This window comes from Salvia hispanica, chromosome 6 (assembly GCF_029641045.1).
Source record: "Salvia hispanica isolate PSC_SH4W2 chromosome 6, Shi_PSC_v1, whole genome shotgun sequence".
NCBI lineage: Eukaryota > Viridiplantae > Streptophyta > Magnoliopsida > Lamiales > Lamiaceae > Salvia > Salvia hispanica.
The window spans coordinates 29,664,782-29,689,701 of record NC_142697.1 but is presented as its reverse complement, the minus strand read 5'-3'; the positions used below and the strand labels follow the sequence as shown (position 1 = coordinate 29,689,701).

General features: G+C 37.4%; 2 protein-coding genes across 3 annotated transcripts in view; both read right to left on the bottom strand.

The window, feature by feature from the left end:
- Nucleotides 1–2,746, bottom strand: part of LOC125207113 (midasin-like) — a 7,581-nt gene extending 4,835 nt beyond the window's left edge. The window contains exons 1-9 of one of the 2 annotated variants that reach the window (XM_089061377.1): nucleotides 2,393–2,746; nucleotides 2,198–2,311; nucleotides 1,941–2,009; nucleotides 1,701–1,857; nucleotides 1,395–1,552; nucleotides 1,255–1,301; nucleotides 932–1,158; nucleotides 375–596; nucleotides 48–263 (exon numbers count right to left, since the gene is read on the bottom strand). In XM_089061377.1, coding sequence (XP_088917503.1) covers nucleotides 48–263; nucleotides 375–596; nucleotides 932–1,158; nucleotides 1,255–1,301; nucleotides 1,395–1,552; nucleotides 1,701–1,857; nucleotides 1,941–2,009; nucleotides 2,198–2,311; nucleotides 2,393–2,403 — 1,221 coding nt within the window. In that variant the 5' untranslated portion in view covers nucleotides 2,404–2,746. Of the gene's footprint in view, nucleotides 1–47; nucleotides 264–374; nucleotides 597–931; nucleotides 1,159–1,254; nucleotides 1,302–1,394; nucleotides 1,553–1,700; nucleotides 1,858–1,940; nucleotides 2,010–2,197; nucleotides 2,312–2,392 lie in introns of those variants that run through there. The other variant, XM_089061378.1, reaches the window with a different exon arrangement.
- Nucleotides 2,634–24,920, bottom strand: LOC125198848 (midasin-like). The gene is given in 59 exon segments (XM_089061376.1): nucleotides 2,634–2,770; nucleotides 2,878–2,953; nucleotides 3,100–3,276; nucleotides 3,368–3,495; nucleotides 3,577–3,658; nucleotides 4,018–4,137; nucleotides 4,285–4,500; nucleotides 4,608–4,712; nucleotides 4,855–5,058; nucleotides 5,146–5,319; nucleotides 5,421–5,570; nucleotides 5,809–5,922; nucleotides 6,298–6,449; nucleotides 6,567–6,690; nucleotides 6,915–7,004; nucleotides 7,093–7,234; nucleotides 7,647–7,732; nucleotides 7,825–7,910; nucleotides 7,988–8,123; nucleotides 8,242–8,487; nucleotides 8,565–8,647; nucleotides 9,011–9,115; nucleotides 9,281–9,461; nucleotides 9,540–11,072; nucleotides 11,155–12,023; nucleotides 12,097–12,304; nucleotides 12,771–12,935; nucleotides 13,224–13,289; nucleotides 13,423–13,512; nucleotides 13,662–13,750; nucleotides 13,945–14,043; nucleotides 14,588–14,735; nucleotides 15,397–15,470; nucleotides 15,568–15,718; nucleotides 16,109–16,163; nucleotides 16,248–16,441; nucleotides 16,997–17,302; nucleotides 17,381–17,485; nucleotides 17,626–17,821; nucleotides 17,906–17,970; nucleotides 18,310–20,058; nucleotides 20,134–20,259; nucleotides 20,354–20,394; nucleotides 20,397–20,529; nucleotides 20,619–20,675; nucleotides 20,770–20,898; nucleotides 20,987–21,083; nucleotides 21,167–21,251; nucleotides 21,336–21,458; nucleotides 21,716–21,794; nucleotides 21,896–22,015; nucleotides 22,096–22,205; nucleotides 22,313–22,473; nucleotides 22,695–22,853; nucleotides 23,345–23,619; nucleotides 23,701–23,785; nucleotides 24,133–24,476; nucleotides 24,579–24,701; nucleotides 24,784–24,920. Coding segments are annotated over 58 exon segments (11,505 nt in total). The 5' UTR covers nucleotides 24,684–24,701; nucleotides 24,784–24,920.

Here is a 24,920-nt window from a genome sequence, read left to right as displayed (position 1 = left end):
GGATTCGATATGTTTAGCATCTAGCAGTATGGGGTGTCAAAAGGTACCTTTTGTAACCACATGCATTTGTAAGTAGCATGCTGGTTCTTGCTAAACTGACTAACTGTCACAGTAGCTGAGGTGGTCGAGCTAGACAATAAATTTTCCAAAGGCCATATGCATTGTCTCAAGTTCTTGAGATTGTGTGCAAAATTATAAGCAACAGCTCTTTGTTCTTGTTGTATCTCAATAAGATGATCAACGTAAGAACTCGACCTCTCAACCTACAATACAGAGCTTACGTTACTGAATCAATGGCATTTATCAAATGACTATCGTGTTTCATACAATGACAAATTCCAGATAGCCAGCAAGGATCTACACGGGACACATACCTCTATTAGCTGAAGATCTTTATGAAAATTCAAACATATTTTCTCCAAAATCTTAAATGATGCAATGTTTTTGAAGTAGTACTTATTCACCATTCTCCATATAGTCTCAAAAGGACTATGATCCGTATCAGCGCTATGAACATCCTCACTCTGTCTCATTAGCAAATGTTGCACTTCATAAGATGGCTGGAGAAGCCAAGAATGTGATCTGTCGGACTGACCCTGCAATACAGTGTACATTGTTAACACACTAGACAAGCTCCATTCCTTCGGTACGCATACAACTAAGCATGAATCTCAAAGTGACTAACTGAAAAGGGTCAGAAAATATTATTCAAAGACACCTAAAATGAGAAGTAAACCAAGAGTTTTTTTGTTTAAAAGACATGAAAATTATTAGAATGGATACGCAGGAGGGAGAAGTAAAATTTACTGGGTAAAAAGGAGAAAGGGAACCAGAAATTTGAACTACAAAACAAAATGGCAGTAGGTCTATCCCAATATAAACTCAAAAGTGATAGAAAAATAATAAATAAAATTGAAGCATAAAAGTATACCTCAATAGGTTTTCTATGCTTGGACAAGCCACAGCTATCAAGGAGGCTTAGAAGTTCAGCGAATGCCCTCTTCTTTCCAGACTTTTTACTTTTATCTTCCCAAAATTCACCACAGTGTACTACAGTTGCGCATAATTTTACAATTGTATGCCACAACTGTTCCTTTGCTTCTGAGTAAAAGTATGGAGACTGCAAAGGAGTTTCATCCTTGGTACCACTTGATATCTCTGTAAGATTGAGGGTCCCATTAGCTTAAGATTTAAGAACTATCAAAACCTGGAACAACATACTATATGATGTCATAGGTAACTCAGGAAACTAACCCCCTAATAACTCCAGCCTCCTCCACCAATCAGCTAACCATGCAGACCTGTTAAAAGAAAGAAGTCATATTTTTAACATAATGCATAACGGAAAAAAGAAGACGACAGAAAAGAAGAGGTGAAAGAGGCATAAAGTTTACCCATTCTCAGCTATAGATTCAACCTCACTGCAAGCCGTATCAAGGAGGGTCTTGATGACATCAAACTGGTCAAGCATGAATTTTGGGCAAGGATGGCTGCTGATCACACTTCGCGATTCTTGACCAATGAATTCCATTAGAGGTTTTTGGAGAAGATCCTATGTAGAAGAGAAAGATATTATATACAAAACTGGTTTCCTTCTCATCTCCATATGAGGAAGCAAAATATAACCAGGGCAGTGCATAAATTTGGACAACATATATGAATCACTTGCACTTGAACACAAGAGGAGAGTGTAATCATACAGTATACTTCTTTACTATCTTTCGTAGTTTCAGCCTAGTTCTTTTGAAGTTCTCAATGGCCAAATGATTATCAACACGATCCCAACGGCACAGCTTCAAAAGCTCATTCAACTCCTTTTCGATGCTTTTTCTGTTTTCTTCGATATGATCCAGAACCCTTAAAATACAAACATAAAATAAAAAACATATAGCATGAGATAATCAAAATGACAGGATTCTTCAGAGAAGATATTAACTTACCAAGGCAGCAATTGCACATAAAATCCTAAAGTGTTGTAGAGTATTTTCACATTCTCCTCTTGGTAATGGCTGCAAGGTTTATAATACATTAGCATCTCGAAGTCTAAATTTTGTTTAGAAATCAAAATAATAAAAAACGAAGTATTCAAGCAGCTGACTTATATAGACTTTTTCATTTTAAAACAAAACACGTTCTATAGAAAAGAATGCTCAATCACGCTGCAATGTAGAGATATTAAACCAAACTATAGACATACCTTATATATGATCTACAGTTCAAATTGTTGCTTATCTGTCCATGGAACGAAAGAAGCAACTGCAGTTGCTTTCTAAATTCGCCAATGGTGGATGTCTTGAAGAATTCTTCCAGGCTGTAGGTAAATTTAGCTTTAAACATAATTAAAAAAAAAATCTTTCAGAGTTAAACAAAAGACATTTTTTTAAATGCTTGCCTTTCAATCATTGAGTTCACATATCGATCAGCATTGTCATCAGGGCCTCGTAGGAATACAGAATATAATGGAAACCATAGCCGCAAAACATGTAGTTAGTGTTGTAGGATTGTTAAGCAATTTTCTCAGCATGTATGAAATATTATTTTCTCTTCTGTATACTCTATTCATGGACTAAGTTGAGATACTTAGTTCCAATTCTCAGCTTGTTTAACATCCAGGTTGTTTTGTTAGAAACCCATTATGAGAACTTTAAAAAGCTTACATTTCCAGCATTCTTCACAAAATGAGACTGAACTTCATCAAGCAATAAAGGCCACGCTTCAAACTCTAACCTATGCCATGTGGAAACCAGAGCAAAAATAGGTTCCAATTGATCTACAAGGAAAAAAATTGCAGTAAATATTTACTGGATATAAAAGGCTGAGATACTCATCTAGAATAACCAAAGCCACCAAAAAGAAAACACCGAAAATCTGGCTCACCAGAGAGAGGAAACTTGGTGCCAGGCTCCTGCATATTTCTAATCCTGTTAATCAGAAATTCCAAAGCTAAGAGAGCCTGAAAATCATGAAGAAAAGAACTTCAGTGCAACAGGCATTTAGACCTCCACAAAGAAAAAATGAAGAGCAATTAACATATCTCTTTAGAGTCCAGAAAATACTAGTATTAGTTCTCAAGTAACATCTTTAAGTAAGATACTCTACCTTGGCAAGAGGTGTATCAAGTGGTAGAGCGAGGATCATGTCAACTACTTCTACAATTTTCATGAGAGAAAGATGACGATCAGTGTGGTCGTCCCATTCTTTTTGGAGGAAAAGAATTCGCTCTTTAAGGTGTGTAGCCGGTTCTACCAATTTCGCGTGCATGGGTGGATTTGAATCCTTTTGGAAAAAAAAAACATGAAATCACATAAGCGAGAAGAAAGATAACATGATAAACAAGAAAAATAATTTCTGAAAGCAGAAAATCTACCTTGTAAAAATTGTACGCAGAAGTTGATTTCTGAATAATGAACTTGTCATCGTGCTCCAAACAGAGGCGAAGCAAGTGTTCAGGTGCAATCTTGGCGTCAAAACTTGAGGAAATTAAACCTCTCATGCCTGGAAAAGAAGTATGTTTTAGAGATTGAGTCCAAGCAATTTTTTTACTATACACAGTAAGATCATTTAGAAATTATTCACCTCGAGTTAACTTCATCCCCAGCATGTAAGAGCTGCAAAAGGAAGACATTCTATCCCCGTCTGACACTTCAACACAGCAAGGCTGGTAGAGGTGATGGTATATATGAATTAATATTAGAAAAATGCAAGTATGTTAGTTGCTCTATCTGACTATCTCCCACTCTTAAAAAAAAATTGTGTATTAAAGCCAAACCAGGTACTAATACAGTACAGACACTTCTGCTGATTCAAACAAAGCAAGTAGATTGGTAATTCAGTTAGTCCCAGTATGAATTCTTCATCAATTATGTAAGTAAGGTATGAAAATATCCGGTAATTATAGAAGTAGTCCCCGTAGATGCAATTTGGTGAGCAAGTATGCCCATCAAAAACCCTTGGAGCTCATCGCCTGATAACTGTTAAGCACTGTTAGGAGGGATAGAAAAAAAGCTTAGAACTTACTTTCTGAACAAGGTCGATTGAACCAAATAACTGGTTGTGTATGTTGACAATGCCATCCAAATCAGATTCCTGAGCATTCCATTGTTGCTCCAGAGCTTCATCTTCCTCATTGACCCTGATCTGCAAGGTAAAAGCTTGAGAGTTGGCATCCATCCCCTTTGTATCTCTATGTATTGTATATGAGTTTGTACGCAGTGACAGTCTGGCTTATTCTATGACCACTAGCATGCAGGCTGAAGAGGATGGAACTAAAGAGAGTATCATTACCTTGTCATCTTGTTCTTCAGAGAGAAGTTCCTGCCACTCAGAGAAGCTATCATTTGCAAGCAAATTTTCGCAGTTGGAAACATCAACCTCAATAATACTCTCCATCCTAAATGTTCTGGCTCTGAACTTGAACATCTCAGTTTGATCATCGTCAGCTGACTTTACCCGATGCTTCATCCAAAGACTTGCAATATTATGGAAGATCTCATGCAAAAGCTGACAAAACATAGGCAAAAATTCAAACTTTTCTGTCGGAAAATCACAGAAGGTGTGCAACACTAGTAGTACAATGAAAATAGTAAGATACGAGGTAACAACAGTACCTTAAAGGAAGAAGTGCTAAGAAATCGAGCACCAGCAACAGAGTCTTTAAGTTGAGCCAGGAGATTGTGGTAAACAGAAATCTTAAAGGGCAAGGTTGATGCTTGCTGCAAGGATTGACATATTGCAAGCATAATGAGTACATAGTATTATAAACCTAGGGTAGACCTTTTGAGAATACTAGCAAATACTATAAGATATTGCTCAGTAGATGCACAGAAAGAACTCCAAATATGAAGAATGACAAACCGTTGAATGAGAAGAAGGGTCTCTAGTTGAATCAGTGTCACCAGTTAACTCAACAATGTTTTGCAGTATATATATTTCTGATTCTTCAACAATTGATGGCCATTCAATATCACTTATGGAGAGTTGGGCCTTCCTTCCAACATCAATAGAGGCTCTTTTAGATGCACACACTCTGGGGAACCTAAGAAACTTGTGAATTGTGCTCTGTTGAAGTAGCATGAAAAGTCAAAAGGAAGGTACTGTTTAAGAAAAAAGATATACAATTACACGAAACAAGTTTCTTCTACCCACCAAAAGGGCTTTCATACTCTGCTCGCCCTTAGGCAGATAACTGCTGCAGAGTACATCAGATGCAATTAATGACAATCCTAATTTTATTTCATATATTGCAACTTGAACAGGGTCAGTTAAATCAATGTATTCAGAGTATCTCGACAACTGGTGAATGAAATGTGAAGTCATATCCTGAAAATAAGAAGTACAAGAATGGAAGGTTAGATTGGATAAATTGACGTGTTGAGGACCATGCTTATAGAGGGCAAACAAAATTTGAAAGTAAACAATACCTGCCAATTGTGCACTTGGTTAGTGACCTGTTGTATGTTCAAGTTTTTGACACTCTTGACCCATTCAACAATAGCAGTAACTGACTTCAGAAAATCGTTACATAGATACTTCAGATCCTTAAATTTTCCTGGATTTGGGCGGAAGACCATCTGATTCAGGAGCAGATGTAACCGGGTGAGATAAGAATCACTGATGTACGTCCATATAGATCAATATTTACAGGATATGCTAACATATGCAAGACGTCACAAAATTTTTAAGACAAGCATAATGCTCTCAAAATGGCAGTGGTCGGGAAACCCTTTTGGCGGTGCTAAAACTTCCACTCAGAAAATGAATACAAAGAAGGAACCAAAAATTCTGATATGAGAGTTTGTGCACAGGGACCTTTCTCCGGAGCATCCTTCTTTCAGCTTTAAGTTTATCCAGCAATTTGCTTCTGTAACCATCATCTTCCTCCTGACGCATATTTCCAGCTAAATAGATGCATTCTTGCCTAACCTGGAAGACAAAATAACCGATCAGTCTGAGGATATGTGGAGCCAACAGTAGATACATGCCTCAAAAGTCCAAGTGAAATTCATGAATACAGTAAACATAAAAATACATTGTTGAGTTTTTGAAGAACCAACATGCTATGGAGTGGAGTTGCTTCTATGCAGCAATACAAATAAAAAAACAAGCTAAGCGTTCTGTTGTTTTTATGAGACGTTAGAGCTCCTTTTACATATACAAGATTTTAAAAGTTATCATTCCAAATCCCATATTTTCCAAAGAGCACATTAATCATCAATCTGCAAAATAATTACAACACATGCAATCCATTGATGGAGGGAAAGAGGAGATTAAAAATTCTTTGCAAGGCAAGAGAAACACCTCAATCTCAATCTCAAGTAACGCTATCTTTGCTGTTAGTTCTGAATACTTGATTGAGTACTTTAACGTAGGATCCAAGTCATCACAGCGAACCAAAAGATTATACCGTAGGCCCCCAATTAGCAACAGAGAGCACCCGGCACTCAGGATATCTGCAGAATTTCGATTGGTAATATGTGATGAAACTAAGTACTCAGACATCAAAGAGAGATATGCAGAAAAGCTAAGAAAAAACCATAAACCTGAAAAAAAGTACAACAGGCACTAACCATCAGATGGGAACGCAGGATATAGTTCAGTAAGCAGTGGCTCGATATAAGAATTGATCAAGGATGTGAATACACGATGATTTGATGATTTCAAAAGAGACACCAAAACCTTTATATTTTCCATCTGTAATATTGTGTACCAAGTATAAAAATAGTGAGGGAAGAGAAATCAGCAATTAATATAAATATATGAAATGTGACTATAAGGAAATCAAGAATCAAATAAATTTCGAGAAATGAACATTATATCAGTCTGTGATCCGAGATTTTTACATCAGAGTGCATACCCTTAAAAAACACAATGCCAGATTATGATGGAGAAAAATGAGAACAAGCAAATGTATGTACCGGGTTAATTAATTCCTGAATAGAACAAAGAGTGGTTTTGATGCTAGCATATCTTGAATCGACAAATGACTTTTTGTGGGCGCAAATAATCTACAAGCAAAGTACAAAAGAAATGTCAAATTAGAAACTGTTTAAGTTAATAATGACCAAGAACATTTTCCAAATCAATAGTGAATACCTGATTGAAGAGAGAACGTGCAGCAGATAGAAACATGCCACCTGAACTAATTACATTTTCAGAAGTTTGCCAAATACTGCGACAAGTAGCTCTGAGCTTGAACTTATGCAAGTGATAGTCTCTAATGGGGTCCACATTTTTCCTGGTTCAAACAGAAAAGCCAAGATCAAACAACATTTCAGAGTTCAGTTCGAATTATGCCTAACAAACAATAAAACCCTTCTCTCTTAAACCCCAAATCAAGTACCCCCTCAGTGCCTAAATTCACATTTATGTATGTGAGAAACAACTCTAACAAAAGAAACATGCTACATGCTCACCCTTTGTCAACTGTGAGTTTCAAAACACTTATGCTAAAGAGATATTGATGCCCAATTAACCAAAGCAACCGTAAGACCAGAACCAGTATATGATGAGTGGCAAGTTAAATCAAATATATTATTAGAATAGTGTAGCATAGCCGGCCTAGCCAAATATGATGCATGTCGAGCATTCATTTGATTGAAAATGAAACTTGAGTAAAGAAAGTGATTTCCTGTCTAGGTGGCACTCACAGGATCTCGTCAACCATTGTCAATTTAAGAGGCCAAAAGAGCTTCTGAGGCATTAAAATATTGTACTCTTCATTCTGAGGAAAGGCCTGCATGATGAGTGCACCACAGGTCAGTTTATTAACTAACCAAAGTACATGGTACAAATAATGTATGCAAGATTTAAGAAGTGTATAAGTACCTTGGAAATAATAGGGCAGACTTCCCAGAGAGTTGCATGCCATCTAAACCACATCTCCATAATAAAACTAGAGATTTTTTCATTTGCTGCAGTAGAGAAAAGAAGACATCAATCATGAGATACGAGTAATACCCCAATAACTAAATTGTAGAGCAGCCCTTACCTCCTTTGACTGATTCCCAGGCCTCTAGGGTCCATAAAATTTTTTGGTGAGGCAAGAAGTCTACCAGAGGCCTTGCAGAATAATCCAATGAGAAGCCCAAAGATGATTTTAATAGCCCAGACAAATCTAACAAAGCCTGTCATACATGTCAAAGTAAGAAATGTTAACAGAAATAATCATCTTAAGATAAACTGACTAAAAGATGGAACTTAAGATCATTGGTACACTTCATTAAATTAAAGGAGATCCCATACACTGTGTTGTTCTTCCACATCATCCACAACAATCTTTGTTAAGTGTTTCAGAAGTTCCAAGTCAAGGCAAAGACTGGTCTCATCAACAATAGGTTGTGTCCTTAACCAACAATCTAGGCCAGACCTTCTATGCAATATATCAGGTGTAACAGCGCAACAAGCAGAACAGAGTGCAGGGAAGAGTTTAGTACTCTCCAATTTCCCTTTCAACTTCTGCTTTTCAAAATCCCACCTTTCCAAAAGAGACTGAGGAAACAGAAAGACCACCACAGTTATATAAAAACTGATCATTTAGGTTCTAGAGTAAAAAATCACAAACATACCTGATGCATTTCCTCCAACTGCTGTGTAGTTTCAGAACCATTGTCATCCACTTTGTCGACAATATATGTTGACATGCAAACTCCTTTAAGAAGATAAAAAAAATACCCCAATCAAAGTAAGGTCTACTAGACAAATGCAATTGTATACAAGAATCTCATCCTTGTTTCAGACAAACACATGAAATGAATTACTGAAGGAGGAAAAGGTAATTATCTTTTTCTGGTTCAACCTTACTGCAAACTACAACTCAGTGAGTGGAACTCAGTAGATCAACTGAAACATGACGAATGAGAAGCATGCAATTCGCCATTGTACTGGCGTTAAAGAAAATAATTGATAAAACATGCAATTCGACATTGTACTGGCATGCCATGTTGGAACGGAGACGCATTCATCCATAAATATAATATGAAATAAGTATGCACAGCAGAATAAGAAACTCTACCTTGAATTGCAAGAACGCGAAGTTCAACATCAGAAAACAATATACCATCTACCGCAATTTCGTGAAACTTATTTCCTTCTATGGAGATGATGTCAGACAATGAGACTGTGGATTAAAGAACAAAAAATAAATATAAATAAAGGTAAAAATAAAATTTAATAATAACAAACGCATCTCAAGCCTTCAATTTATACTATAGCATACAATCACGCCTGCCATCCATGCCAATTTATTCAGAATGGTTAATAAACCTTATGCAAAATGCTCTACCTGGTTCGATAAACTTGTTAACTCTTGGCCACATTTCTTCACAGAGGTCAGAAAATTGGCACTGTTTCTGGTGTAGGTCAGCAGATGAAGGCAAAATTGGATGTCCACCATGCTTCCAGAGCAAGGATTTGCTTGAATTCAAGCATAAGGATGAGCTGGCCTCAAGTTTTCTGATCTCAATCTACATGAACCAAGTTGAATGAAAGCTTATACAGATAGGAAGAAAATAAAAATAGCAGGGGAGTGTAGAAAAGTTTACCATGAGAATATCCTTTAACTGTTCTGCTTCTGCAGGACAAATATCCTTCAGTTTCACTGCATCTTTCAACAACAACTGCCAAGAGATCACCCGGCGCTCAATCTGAGGTGGATCGATACTATTCCAGAAGAGTAAGTGGTGTTCAAGGAGATCAGTATATGACCTAAGCATATCAAAACAGGGAGACATGGCAAAAAAATCAAGCACTTTCTCCTCCACTCGTCGCAACGAATTAAGAAGTGGTTCAAAATGCTTAGTTTTGTGACCATGATTGTACTCATTCTCTTTGCTCCATTGTTGAAGGGTATGTCTCAATAAGATTACACACTTGATCAAGTTCCTTAGGAGGATGTGATGTTGGTTTAACACACTATCAGATGAACACACATCAATAGAGTTGACAGAGAGTATAGGGCTGGATATGGACTTGATGTCCAATGCACTTAGAGACAAAATCTCTTCACGCAGTTGAAATATTCTTTTCCATATAGAATGCTTAAGTGCCTCATTCAGTAAATCCGTAAACCAACTGAAAAATGGAAGTGATGGCTGCAACGCAGAACCAAACCGCTCAAACCACCAAATGTAGAGACGATAATCACTGTCAGTAGCCTGTTCCATTACCCAGTCAGCAGCAAAGTAAAACATTTTCTTCTTTTGAGATAAAACCAACTGCAACTCATCTCCAGCATCACAATTTCCAACCATGCAATTCGTGCCCTTAGGAAACATATATCTTTGCAATGACATGGCATCCATCATGTGAATCATCTTTGGACCTCCATCAGGAGGAGTTTTTACCTTAGAAACTCTCTTCAAGTTATCAATAAAGGTGGAGGATGCAATTTCAATACCCAATGATTCCAAATACATAATATTCTGTCTAACACAAGCATCTTTTGAGTAATAGACAAAATCATTTAATTTCAAAGGGTTTGGCCATCCTCCAGGTAAGCATAGCAAGGAATCTTCAGGTGAAGTGAATTTGTATAGTTCAGACATGGACAAATAAGAACTAGCTGCTTCAGAAACAATGTTTTTTCCTTTTTCCTCGCCTAAAGATGAAAGATATGTGTGCTCCCAACTAATCTGGATGCTCCAAACAGTATGGTTTCCATTTGTAATAAGCCGCTGGAACAACTGCACCCAGCGTGAAAGTTCCAGATGAGTAATGCTTATATTACTCTGCGATCCTTTATGCTTGGCAAACAAGTGAGCTTTGGCCATCATATCTACCAACCTACCCATGGGAATTCCAGAAAGGGAAATAAATCTCTTTATTTCTCTTAGCTCCATCTCATTATGTATTTTAGGACCTATCTGGCCTGGCAGCCAATCAGGCTGCATCATATATATTTCTACTCCTCTATTTCTCATTGCTCGTGATACCTCGCCATAGCTGGGATTAACAGTTAAAAACATTCTGAATTTGGGATGGGGCTGAAGAATCACTGGCTTTCCGTCTACAGTCCCGCATTCATTTATGGTAATAGACCCATACTGTTCAACCAACGAGTTAATCCTATCAAGAACCTGCAAAATGGTGAATTAACGATAAGAAAGTGGCAGTCCTCTAGAACACAAGAACATGCGAAATAAAATAGAGTTTGCATACCGTAGGATTGCAGAGGTTTGCATTTTCTAGAACAATCCATTCCCCATTTTCAATAGCCTTGATCAGTGATCCAGTGACCCATTCAAACTTCACAGACTTTTGACTTCTCTGATGATCTTCCAACTTTCTAATCATTCCTAGAATGCTGTCCAGATCCTTCTGAGACCAAGAAAGAGGCAATGCTTGTTTTTCAAGATCAAGCTTCAGATATTCAATAATTTCAATCAATTGCGCCATAGAACCACTTGCAATAGGATTATATGTGAGGGCTGCCGAATAATTTATCTTAGATAAGAAGGCAAGCCACAGGGCGGTAATATCCTTCCTTTGAACGAAAGCCTCCGAGGAAGATTCCAGTTGCAAGTTGCAGTATTCGTTCATATACCTTTCCACTCGAGCAACAACAAGACGATAGTGATGTGAGGCATTATATTGCTCAAAGGATCCAAGTATCTCCGATACATCACTTGCCGAAGAAAGATTCAGTTCATTAAGTACATTTCCAGTCAGCTCAGCTAGCAGTCTTACCAGAGATGTCTTACCAGATGCTGGAGGACCAACTAAAATGCACAACCACTGATGCTTTACGCAGCGGGTAATAGCTTCTACGGAATGACGTAAACCAGGCAAAATCTTAAGGTTGCTATTGGATGTCCCAGATGACTGAAACTGGTATCTTTCAATGGATACATCTCCGACAATCAAAGACTCGGGACTGAGCTTAACTTTAGGGTGTAGATTAATATATGGCTTCAATCCAAAGGTTTTTTCATACAATGTCATAACCTCCAACCGATCAGCTGATGTGCGCATTCTTTGTAGGTAAATGGCGCTCAAGAAACTGTCGACTTTCGACTTCCCAGATGCATCTGAGATGTTCCAGTAATGTCAGAAGCAGTTGAGCAAATAATAAATCCAAACGTACAGATAAAAAGGATGTACCTTCAATAATTTGGCAAGAACGAATCACATCACGGAGATTAAATTCCCATGGGGAACCATCTTGACCAAATTTGTGATCCGTCATGATCTCTTGATATAACTTTTTGTTAAACAGAACCAACTTCAAGAGAAGAGATTTTTTGAGGGATGGAAATAGTGAACTGCATATTGAAACATAATCTTCATCAACCAGCTCATCAACATAGACCTGCATCAGCACCAAGTTAAAGTAACACTACTGAGAAACATGAATCTGACACTGCCCTAGCAAGGAAATGAACTTGGCTTGCAGCATTCTGGGGGGTAGGGAGGCATTTTAATCATATTTCAAAGTTCTGTTTTCATCACTTCTGCTGAAAATTTAGGATGTAGTGTTTACTTTTGCAGAAATAAATTATGTCTTGTATAATATATCGGGAGTTGCAGAGGGCATTTCATTTAATAGTGTTGCTTCTAATTTGGGTTTGAAATAGTGATTCAGATGTGATAAATTCGTTAAATACATTCATTGAGAAGGAAACATGAGTGCAATTGAACAAAACACGATGACCCATTTTGAAATAGTATAATTTAACTGCAAAATCCAAATAAGAGATGAGATGGGACTAAACCTTTTACGTGTACAAGATTCACATATCAAGAGACAGACTAAGTGAAAAGAGTGTATTGTGTACCTTAGTAAACCTGTTTAGGAAAGATTTAGGAAGTCCTTTCCGGCCGCCACCTTGATAGGAAGGGTTTTGACATGCAAAAACTCTGAAAGATGCCGGACACTTGAAAGAACGGCCCAGCTCAGGAATAAACACTTCAGCCCGATGGTCCAGAATTGCATTCAAACCCTGATGTACATCACGAAGAATCATTAATTCCACAAACCAGATCCAGTAACAGTGAAGAGTTTAAATAAAACAGTATCAGACAAGAGGCAGTCATTCCCCATGAAATGTCACACTGAAGAAGAGTGCTGAAAGAACAGTACATCTAGAGTTCGTCCACAACGGATCTAGATTCAAATTCAATGAAAAAGAAGCATAATATTGCAAGATTTGATAAAACAAGTGAAAGCAAAGACTTGAATCAAAGGGGAAGAGGGGGGGGGGGGTGACAATTGCTGATTACTACAGTACCTCCAAAACAGACTGTGGTGCAAGATTAAGTTCATCCAGACAGACCCATGATCCATTCTTCAGAGCCTGCATAACAGTACATGCCATTTAAATACTTTTATGGTTAGAAAAGTACTACAAAAACAGAAAATACGTCAGCGCATGAATTTTCAGCACTGTACAATAGAAAAGAATATAATGAAGAAATAAGTCACCCCACCTGAAGCAGGATACCATCAGACCAGGCAAACTGCATTCCTTCATCACTTTCAACAGGTAAATCTGACCCCAATAAATCCATTATGTCAGTCTGCAGAAACACATCCAGTTAACATAGTTTGACCTCAAAGTTCCATATGGGATAAAGGAAACATGAGGAATGAAAAGAACAAATCAAAACATTTAGATGTAAGAAAATTAGCTTTTCATTTTATTTAAAAATAAGTCAGTTCTGCTGACCTGCTCAGATAGATTAATCCGCACAACAGTGTGACCAGAGAATCTGCCAAGGGCAGCAACTAAACTTGTTTTCCCAACACCTGGACTTCCTTCCAAAAGGACCGACAAACATGAAAACATCAAACATTATAAACTCGATATGCATTGATTAATAGTTAAAACCCGTTGACAAATGTGCACAAATATGTAATTAACCAGTACACATTCAGACACAACCATACGGACCATAATGTATGTAAATACAGGAACACACAGATCCCAAAACAAGTGTAACAGAAATTACCAGGCTTGTTAAGCTGCATAGCACGCAGCACTCTCATAGTATTCTTCTGAGTGGTTGGGGCCAAAAATTGAAAACCCTCTGCAGTAACACTATCGGTACCTGAACAAGATCCATGACCAAGCTTGAGCTTCAAGTAGAAGTTATGAGGAATAGCACACAAATAAATAGAAAATAACTACAATACAATAGTCCAACATCAAACCTAGTGAGAAATCTGAATCCTACCTGGAGTTACTTGTATGATCTAGCATGCAGAATAAAAGTTACTATACAAGTGTCGGTTAAAATCTGAGGCCAAAGGTCTCTAGCTCGAGTCCACAATCGATCTTTAAAACTATTGGTTCAACAGTTTTTTTTATTTTAAAAAAAAACACCATGTATTATACATGTCACTCTCTTAAACAAAATCATCATTTTATGTCGATCACTAAGTATCCTGTAATATATACACAGCAAAAACTGGAGGCTAATCACTGGATCAACAACTATAATGTCCCACTTAAGCGGAGGAGGTCGCATAGTCTGCACTCCCATCTGTTAGGGCTCATACTTTTTTTAAAACACTCTGATGGTTGAAGGTTGTCATACTTTCATTGCATCTCGGAGATAGCAATAAATGTACACAATTGCACAAGTTCTATACCTTTCTCAATGTAGAATGGATGGATGCCAAAGAGATTGTCACACTCCATATTATCAGCAGGAGTTAAAATAGCGGAGCTTTTAGGATCATCCCAACCATAAGACTCCAGTCCATCAAGACATAAGGGATCAAAGCTTGTTGCATTCTCCTGTATAAGAGGATTAAGTTATGCAAATAAATAATAACATTCTACAGGCTACAGCTCTATAACATGGAAAATGTCAAAGAAAAATAGCACACATTGTACTTCCATCTAAAAGTAGACTATCAGTATCTCCCAGAAAGATACTCCCTCCGTCCCACCATAAGCGAGTCACTTTCCTTTTTGGAATGTCCCACCATAAGTGAGGCCTTTCCTTTTTAAGTAAAAAAAAACTTTCTTAATTTATTTTCCCACCTACTTATTCTTTTCACTCCTCTACCTTTACCTCTCTCATACTTTACTCTCTCCACTTTAACTCTCATGCTTTACTCTCTTGCTTATAGTGGGACGGAGGGAGTGCCGTAAAGGTATTTTTTGACATACATGCCAAAGAAACTGAGCAGTATAATATGGGAACAACAGTTGCAAGTAAACAGAAGATTGAATTTTTTCTAATATTTATTCATCTAAAAAAGACTTCAAGGTATTAAATCACAAAAACACATCCATGTCAACAGCATTTCTTAATAGGAAGGATCAGCCGAATTCTAGAGAAAAAAGGATAATCTCAACAGGAGATCACGTATATCTAATTTCTTATGCCATGTAACCGAAACGGGTCAGATAAGCAAAGAACAAGGAGTGACTAGTGACAGCAAAACTTCACCTTGAGTTTCTCCAGTAGGAAAGCAAGGCATCTCACCCTCAACTCTGCAGCTTCAGCTTTTGATATATTTGAACCTGACGAACAAAGAATTCAGAGATAGCTAAAGTTGATTCAAAAGATATCCTATCGGTCAGTAATTATATATTCTGGTAGACAGATTAGCAAACATACCCAAGCTAAGTCCATCCAGCAAAATGAGGAATGCCCCGTGTACTAATGCAGACTCAGCTGATAAATTTTTTGCTGACACATTAATAAATGATACCCAAGATAACAGATCTCTCACAGTAAGAATTCTTCCTGTCTGCAAAAGGTTGAACCACTGCAAAGCAGGATACATAAGACAGAAAGTGAAACACAGGATCAGTATGCACAACAAAGAAACATATTTCCAAACCTAAAAACACCTGCAATTTAAAAAGGGAACAAGCACAAAATACTGAAGAACGTAAGAGTTATAACTGCTTCAGAAGTTTGACATGGGTTTACATAGATAAAAGGAGACTGTATTTAATTTGAGATTTATTAGAGTGCATGATGATGATATATAATCGAACAATTAATCAGGAACTACACAAGGAAGGGAAAAGGAATCATTTTACATGTATGATATGTGGATACAGCAAAAATCTTCCTACTCTTCAATAAATTTGCAATGAGCCAATGGTCACTAATGGATGAAAAAAAAAAGTATGAAATGAAATCAACATACCTCCCAAAAGCTTAGCATGACATCCACAATATGAGGAAGTTTTGGATCCAAAAGTCTGTATTTCAAAGCAAGTTAGTAAGGCATTAAATACTGCCTGAATAATATTTACATCACCTATTAGTTCTAAAGATAAGCTTACCTCTCACTAGCAATACTTTTAAGTTCATCAATATCAGTAACAGAAGGAACCCATATTTCCGTGAATCGATTTCGAAGAGCAGGTGACAGTTCTTTCTTTCCATAGTCTCCACCAGGATTCATTGTAGCCAGAAGAAAGAAATTCTCATGAGCAACTATGTTCTCAAGATCAGAGCCTCCTTTCTCAGCCAAGTACTACAGATATTTAGCAAAATCAACAAGGAGTCAATACACAACATTAGAAACAAATCTCCTTCCATCCAAAATTATAACCACATTTGCCTTTTCACACATATTTAGAGAAATCTTTAAATTTCTTTAACAAAGTAGAATTTTTTTTTTTATTTTTTTTTTTTGTAAAAAACATCCTTATTTACTAATTAAAAAATAAAATACTGTCGATTACAAAATTCAAACAACTATAAGTAGGAGCACATTAAGGAAAACAAATTTTAATGCACATCTAATGGAGAAAATTGTGTAGAGTTTCATGACAGAAAAAGGGATATGGAAGTACTATATAGAACAGGGAGAGTGACAATATTTAACCATGAAAATAATAGCACTAGTCATAGGCAGATCCAAGACCAAACATAGGGCTTGTTCATCCAAAGCTTTTTAATTTGTGCATGACAATAACAACTCTTATCATTCAAGCAAATTACACGCCACTCTTAACAATGCATGTCCAGTTTGAAAACAAAAAAATATATATATAATTAAAATAACAACATACTATAAATTCCTTACCAATTTCCTTTCTGGTTCCAGGACGCTGTTTAATCTTTCAAGAACACTATCGTCAGCCAAAGAAATCTCATCAACAAGAAACAGGTCGCCACTCTTCATTGCTTCAACAAGTGGGCCATCTTGCCATGTAAAAATTGTTCGCCACTTCTCTAGAAGCTGGCACATTTCCTCCTTAATAATTTCTATTTCTTTAAGTTCATCCACACTGATTTCATGATTCAACACAGAATGCTCTTTGTAACTTCTGATGATTCGAGAGAGCAATTTGAGAGTCTGAGCAGCCTGGTTGATACCCACAGAAATTTTCTGCAGTAAATGAAATCTGTTAAAAAGATGATGACATCAAAGATGACAAACAAGTAGGAAACTAAGAGATCAACATACAGCATCTCCATGAAAATTTATAAAAGCCTTCGAATGGACAAGCTTCTCACAAATATTCTGAAAGTCCAAGCTAATTCTTGATCTCTCACGCACAGGATAAAAACCCTGGTCAAAAGTAAAACCAAAATATCAACAAATTGTATATAATTGTAACTTCAGGACTGAAAAGTGACAGATAGGAAACCATGCCAGAAAGGGCAACTAATCAAACATATAAAAAAAACTAATGAAGTGAAAGGACATACCCCGAGAAAATCAGATGTCTCTGTGTACTGATGGCAATTCAGAATATGTAACTTGGAACGCTTCATGATACTGAGCAACTGACAGAGAGTTGTTTTCCCTCCACCAGTTTCACCCACAAGGAGGACAGGCTGACGCATCTGATAACACCGCTCAACCAGAAAATACATTCTCCATAGACTCTTTGTCCAAATAATTCTGGTAAAATGAAAGGTTAAGAGAACATAAGACTCAAGTGATAGGGAAAGAGAGCATGCAATCAGTAACCTCAATGATACTTACTTTCCAATATTTTCAGCATTTTCATAGTGATTGGACTGCAAAAAATCATCGCAACCTCTGCCTGCCTGGAATAGAAATATATGAGCATATTTAGATCTAATGAATGTCCATGTTACATCATAACCACAACATATTTTACCTTACACGTGAAACACTCAAACCAATTCACTTTCTAATTTCTACACATTTCAAAAAAATCCACTATCGTAATATATTCTCTAATCACATCATCTCCAAGGTGGACCAAAACTCACCCACCACCTAAAACACAATACTCATCTCAATCATTCTAGACATTTGCAGTAGGTAGCATTGACATGGGGATGACTGATAAGGCTGGTCAAGAAGACAAGAATACTTTCTCAGATGTAAGATACACGGATTCAGACTAAAGCAAAAAGTACCTGCTTGTATAATTCTCCGTCAGCAAGTTTGACCTTTAACTCCTTCTCCAAAACTTCTTTAACAACGTTTTTTTCAGAATTATCGCGCAGCCTTTCAGCCATTAAGTAGTAACCATCATAAGCTAGATCCTCATAAGATCTTATATATGCATCATAACGATCAGCCCATCGGAACATGTCACGTGGAGTGATAAATCCATGTTTTCCAGCAAAAACGTTGCTACTCTGCCTGTGGATATGCAACTCCTTCATCACATCAACCATTTTTTTCGCATAGCTAGGAGGAATTTTGCACCTATCTTTCAGAATTCTGATCAACTCATCTTGTGGTATTTCATCAACATGAATCTCCACAAAACGATTGCGAAATGCTCTAGAAAGCATTTTGCGACCCGCATAGACACCTGGTGGATTTTGAGTTGCAAACAACATAAAATCTGGATGAGCACGAATCGTTTCTTGGAGCTCAGGTACGAAAAGTTCCCTATTATCATCTAGCAGCCGATTCAGAGCCTCAAGGACATCCGAGGGAGCCAAGTTAAGCTCATCGAGAACAATCCACTGGCCTTTACGGACAGCTTTCACCAGGACTCCTTCATGGAAGACGAGCTTTCCACTTGCATCAGTTATATAAGATCCAAGATATTCTTGAAGATCAGTGTGTTCATGATTATTGATTCTCACAAATTCATGACCAGTAATTGCAGCCAGATAGCAAACCAGGCTAGTCTTCCCACTAGATGTGGGTCCCTGCAACAAAACAGGATATCTTCCAATAAAAATAGCTCATGCAAGATTCTTAAGGTGCTCCAAAACACTTTCTGCCAGAACATAGCGCTTCAATACATCATTATCTTTTGAGGGAGTTTTGACCGCCAAGTATTCATGATAAGGAAGTGGCTGAAGTGATCGACCTCCTAATAGATATTTGCAGATTAAAGAGTTCATTAATAATGCACTTGGGTCATCCAATGAATTCATAAAGAACATACAGAATCCATCATAAATAGATTTTTCCAATCCAAATTTTCTTTTAGCCTTTTTTATGAATTCCAGTGCCCGGTATAAAGAGCGTAAGCTGTAATGAGGCTTCTGATTAGCCCCATCCTGTAGCCTTTCCTCGGATTTCTTTGCTGCTTTGTAAAATTCCATGAATTGACTTACTAGTTTTCTATATGACGGGTCATCATCAATAAACTGATTAATAAACATAACCAAGTCTTCATCATCTAATACATCGTCCACAAAATATTCCGTAAATCTGCTCCTCAGAGAAACTGCCAATTCCCTTTTACCAGCATCAGTAGCAGGGTTCATGCACGCAAACATTCGGAATTTGGGATGCCGGTCAATATATCCTATATCTCCTCTTTCAGACAAGCATACAGATCCTTCCTCGTTTTCAAGGACCCCAGTAACTCGCTGCAAGATCTCTGGAGGAGCCAAATTTACTTCATCCAGCAATACCCATTCACCATTTGTCATGGCTTTAATGAAAGCTCCTTCCACAAACGAAAAAACCATTCCATCCGATGCACTAACCTGTGCATGAGCTCTTTCAAGGTTTGCTGAAAATATTTCCCAAGCTTCCAGTGTTTTTTTATCTAAAGGTCTCTTACGCTTCATACCCGGACTGGGTTCACTAAATTTAGATATTTCGCTGAGGCATATCTGGAAACCACTTAGCAACATTTTCCAGTTCTTTTTGTCTACAAACTTCTTCATACAGCTAAGATAATTGTCATTATCCTAAAAGGAAACAGAAGTAAGTTAATCTTCAAGCAGAATGGAGAAAGAAGCACAGTACATTCTGGTGAATGATACCTTCAAAGGAAAGGACTTAGGGAACAGATCCACAAACTCGTGATATAGAGGAATACAAACAAGCCCTGCATCCACGGGTTTGAACCCTCCTAGCAGGTCAGCAACATCACTCTGCTGACTTAAATTCTGTAGGAGACAACAAAAACAATGGCCAATGTCACTGATATGATCCAAATAAGACTAATAAATCAGCACTATATGGTTTCTAAACTCAACATACCAAAACTGTAAGTTTCTGACCAAGCCTTGTGGCAAGTGTCGAACAAGGGTAGTTTTCCCAGTGCCTGTTTCACCAACCAATAGTACAGGCTCATTAAACTTACAAGAGCAAGCAATTCTCTCAAGTGCATGTACTGAGCTACGGAGCTCAACAAACGTCTTCTTATTCTCATTCGGCTGCATGAACAGAATGGTAGCCTTGTTAATAAATTGTTTTGAAGTTCCTTCACAATAACATAAACCAAAAATACAATGTGGTCACTCACGGCAATTTCAGCACGTTCAAGGTTACATCGCCCAATCCGGAACTCAGATTTCGATTCCTGAGCATAGTACAAAACAATGGTAAAACTGTGTACAACAATACATGGACACAACCCATCAATGGTCAAATAAAATCACATCAATTAGCAGTACCTGAATTACAGGCTTGTTAATAGGATACAAAGTCTCAGGCCCTACAACACCCCAAAAACTAGCAATCTCTCTCATGATGGCCAACCGATTTGAGGCCGATGTAGAGAATGATGCAAAAACATCTATTGCCTGAAAAGTAAAGACCTAGATTACAGTCCAGTGTTTACCAAAACCCACCCATGCAGAGAAATTATAAAATTATCATGATGTGGTTAACCTCTTCACAGATGTTTTTGCATGCATAAGAGGTGAGTGTTCCATGTCCAGAGCAGGAGTCCAAACGTGCAACTCTTTTGCAGAACTTAAGAAGATCCCTTCATAGTGAGAAAAGACTTAGTTAATTCATTTGCTGAAAAACCATACAAGGAGTACATGCATGTCTACAATCTTCTGCTACCTCAGAGTGAACCTCCCATAAGAACTTGAAGATGACATTAATCCTAATTGGAAATTTGTAAACTCGTTTACCCTTTCAAAGGTTTCTGCAATAATCATCAAAAAATAACAGTAAATAGCACTGTCATAAGGAGCACAAGTTATTCTTGAATATGAAACATTCAGCAGACCTATGAGTTTTAGGGCAAGATACTCCAATTTTGGGTACCACTGTAAGATAATATCTATGAGATCCTGCTTACTGGGTGGCGCGATCATTATTTTCCTCCAGACAGCACCAAGTGAATTCCGACCTATTACCATAATAAAAGACATAGGGCACCACATCAATACAAGAAGGAGATAACAATTACATTATCATTTTCCTTTTTGCATTACGGGAAATACAAAATCTTGTTCTATTTCTAAGAAATACTATGACTAGGATCTGACTTGAGAAACCAATATCACCACAGATGCAATAAAATGAAATCAAGGAAGATCGGCCATCATTTATCACAAATCAAGTAGAAGAACAAGATAAAAACATCAAATGTAAAGCAACACTGACCTTCACTAAAACGAGATGCATCTTGATTTGAGCTTGTCACGGTGGAAAATAACCGGAAACTTTGGTTTACCCTTACTGCCTGAATAGTGCATAATAATGTAGTAACTATCATACTAATGTAAAGCTTTTCTAGACTGCCTCAATCACAACGATAAACATAAAGGTAATATATAGATATACCTCTCCATGGCCAGTTGAGAATGTAATTGCACCTTCCAACAAAGGCAACAAGATCGATATAATGTCAGAAGGTGCTTTATCAATATCTTCAAAGATAACCCAAAATCCATTCAGGACCGCCTGTCAGAATGAGTACGCAATATATTAAAACAAGACCGCTCAGGCTGACAGTAAGTTGAACTTAAATATTAGCTTCAAACCTGAGTAAGAGAACCAGGTTGCCATCTGAATTCACCAGGTTTCTCTGTGCAGACATATGTCCCAAGGAGTGTTTTCCCATCAACCTGCTCGTCCATATGAATGGACAAAACTGTGTAGTTTGAACAGAAATATTAAAAAATCAGAAAAACATTCTACATAGACCAAATAATGTAGAATTTCATTGAATATAAAGACCGAAAGAATTAAGCTACCCACCTTTACTGTCATAATCATGGGCTAACTTGCGAATAAGTGCAGTTTTCCCACCACCAGCAGGACCATAAAGAAGAACAGGCCACCTCTGACTAACAGCTAAAGAGACCATCTCAAAACCTTTTCTCAAAGCAGATGTCAAGACAAAGGGCGTCCTAGGACTTCTGTATAAAATAAAGATTCAGCACTCAGTAGTTATGTATAGTACATGCAAGGGCAGACACAGAAATTTAGGAATGGAAGATCAACTCTAAATCATGCAGGAACATTGGAAAATATACCAAAAACTATTAGTACATAGCTTTTAATAGGGAAAATCATCAAAACACAAGCCGAAATTAAAAAACCAAAAATGAAACCACCACTTTACTAATAGAAATCATACCTTGTACTATGCATGCTAAAATGATTTGAGGGCACAATCTTATCAGTCATTAAAGAGCATGAGTTGTCTTTACTTCCAACTGTCCCAGCATCATCCGAGGAGTTTTCGAGATGCCAACCCCCTTTCTCCAAAGATACATCCATACAAAATTCTTGCCAACTGCATACAGTACAACCATGAAGCCTAAGTAACTAAATACTCCCTCCGTCCCAAAAAAGTTGAGTCGTATTCCTTTTTAGTCCGTCCCAACAAAGTTGAGTCATTTCATTTTTTAACAAAAGACAAAACATCTAATCACTCTTACTTTATTCCATCATTTGCTTTTACTCTTATCTTATATTACTTTTTTCATCTCTCCTATTTATTTAATATAAATTCTTACTCTCCGTGCCCAAAAGTTTTGTCTCAACTTTTTTGGGACGGAGGGAGTACTAACTTGCACTAACGTTCTTACAAGTAAACATCCCTGAAGTTAGTACGATTATAACATTATACAAATAGATTAAGTAGTCAGATCCTAGTTACAGTATTTCATAGATTATAACTAAGTCAGATCATGATTTACAGAAGATATGTTGTTTGGTGTGGGGTGCTTTTTTGGGAGGGGGCATAGATCAAACAGCAACATAAGAGGTATAAAATGAGCTAACCGCATAAAACTCTTAAAAGCTTCTTCAGATTCAGTATTAAGGTTTGCAGATGCCTTAAAACTTAATCTCAAAGCTCTCGACAAAATGCCAGCACTGCACCATCGAAGGTCAAACCAAATAATCCTTGATGTTGCATCGTTAATCAGGGTGAGGTCTGCGGACTGCTGTACAATGTCCAAAAAACAAGACCAATCCCATAATGTAGTGAAGACAGCCGGCTCCAATGTAAGAAAACGATATGATGCTCGAACAACATTTAGCAGATGACTGGGTTCCTGAAAACCAGAGGAAGCATTAAAAAAGGGTGGGCCAACAACATTATGCTGGTGTAAAGAAATACTAAATTTACAGATTACCCCAGCTAGTGCCTCAGAAACTGTTGTACATTGCACGATTCTTTCGAATGGAGCAGGAGCAACTTTAAAATAATTTAAAATGGACCTGCATCAAGGAACGAGATAACATGAAATAAAATCGGGTCTAGAAGAAACACACAAAGGTATAGATCATAAGTAAATACAGTAAAATCCACACAGCATAACAAAAAGTGGAATTAGATCATCTGCAGTTTAATCACTACAATAAGATGTTATGTGCAAAATCATAAAACTTTCATATTCATGCTTTTTACAGGTATTCTAGTTCCAATCATGGAAAAACAGCCAAGCCTACTCAACTTAATCCAACATCAGTGTCACGACATAAATATCAATTAATGAATTTCAAAGTGGGATATAATGAAATTCCAGAAAATAAACGAATCAACCAAACTAACTAATCTTTTTTACCCCAACAAAAAAGGTATCAAGTCAAGGGCATGGCAGAAGGCGAGACATGCAAGTTCATGAAGGCGCAAGCCCTTCCTTCTTCTCACGTAAACGTCAATAACACGAGCTACATCTGGACTGCCTACACCTCCATCTTCTCTGAGAAACTTTTTTTCATCAAAATCTCCTACACTACTATCTTCATCAGTCCTCAAATTCGGCACCATATGAAGCAAATGCACACTCCTCTCAACAATCCTCTGTGCAATAGGCCTGAAGCATCCCAGCAACGGAATTGTATAATTCGGGTGCAGAACCAGTTCCCCCACAGCAAGCACCACCTCATCTTCTGTGATTTTATCACCCTAATTCGCCCAAATACACACAGGTTATCATTCAACTTGCCATCATTAGCTGCAAAATTGATTCTTTAACTATTACTACTACTTCAAACCAAATTTCATTACCTTCACCAACAAATTACCGAAGATGGGATTAGACTTCAGCTCCGGACACCGATCAAGAAACCTCCTCAGCTCCGATTCAAGAGAAAAGCTCCCGTCAACCGCCATTCAGAACTTTAAATTCAGCTACAACAAATCAAAAAGGCTCACATAAAGTCCCTTGATATTCGCTTGAGTTACTGTAACGTTACTTGAATTCAATCAAAACCTCGAAAAAGATTAAAAGAAACTCGTCTAACGGCTTGAGGTTTTTCTTAATTTGTTAAAAGATGTCGATTTTCGGGAGGAATTTCGCTTGAATCCTCTGCTGAAATTGTTAACTTGGCTCCAAAGCTTCTTCCTTAG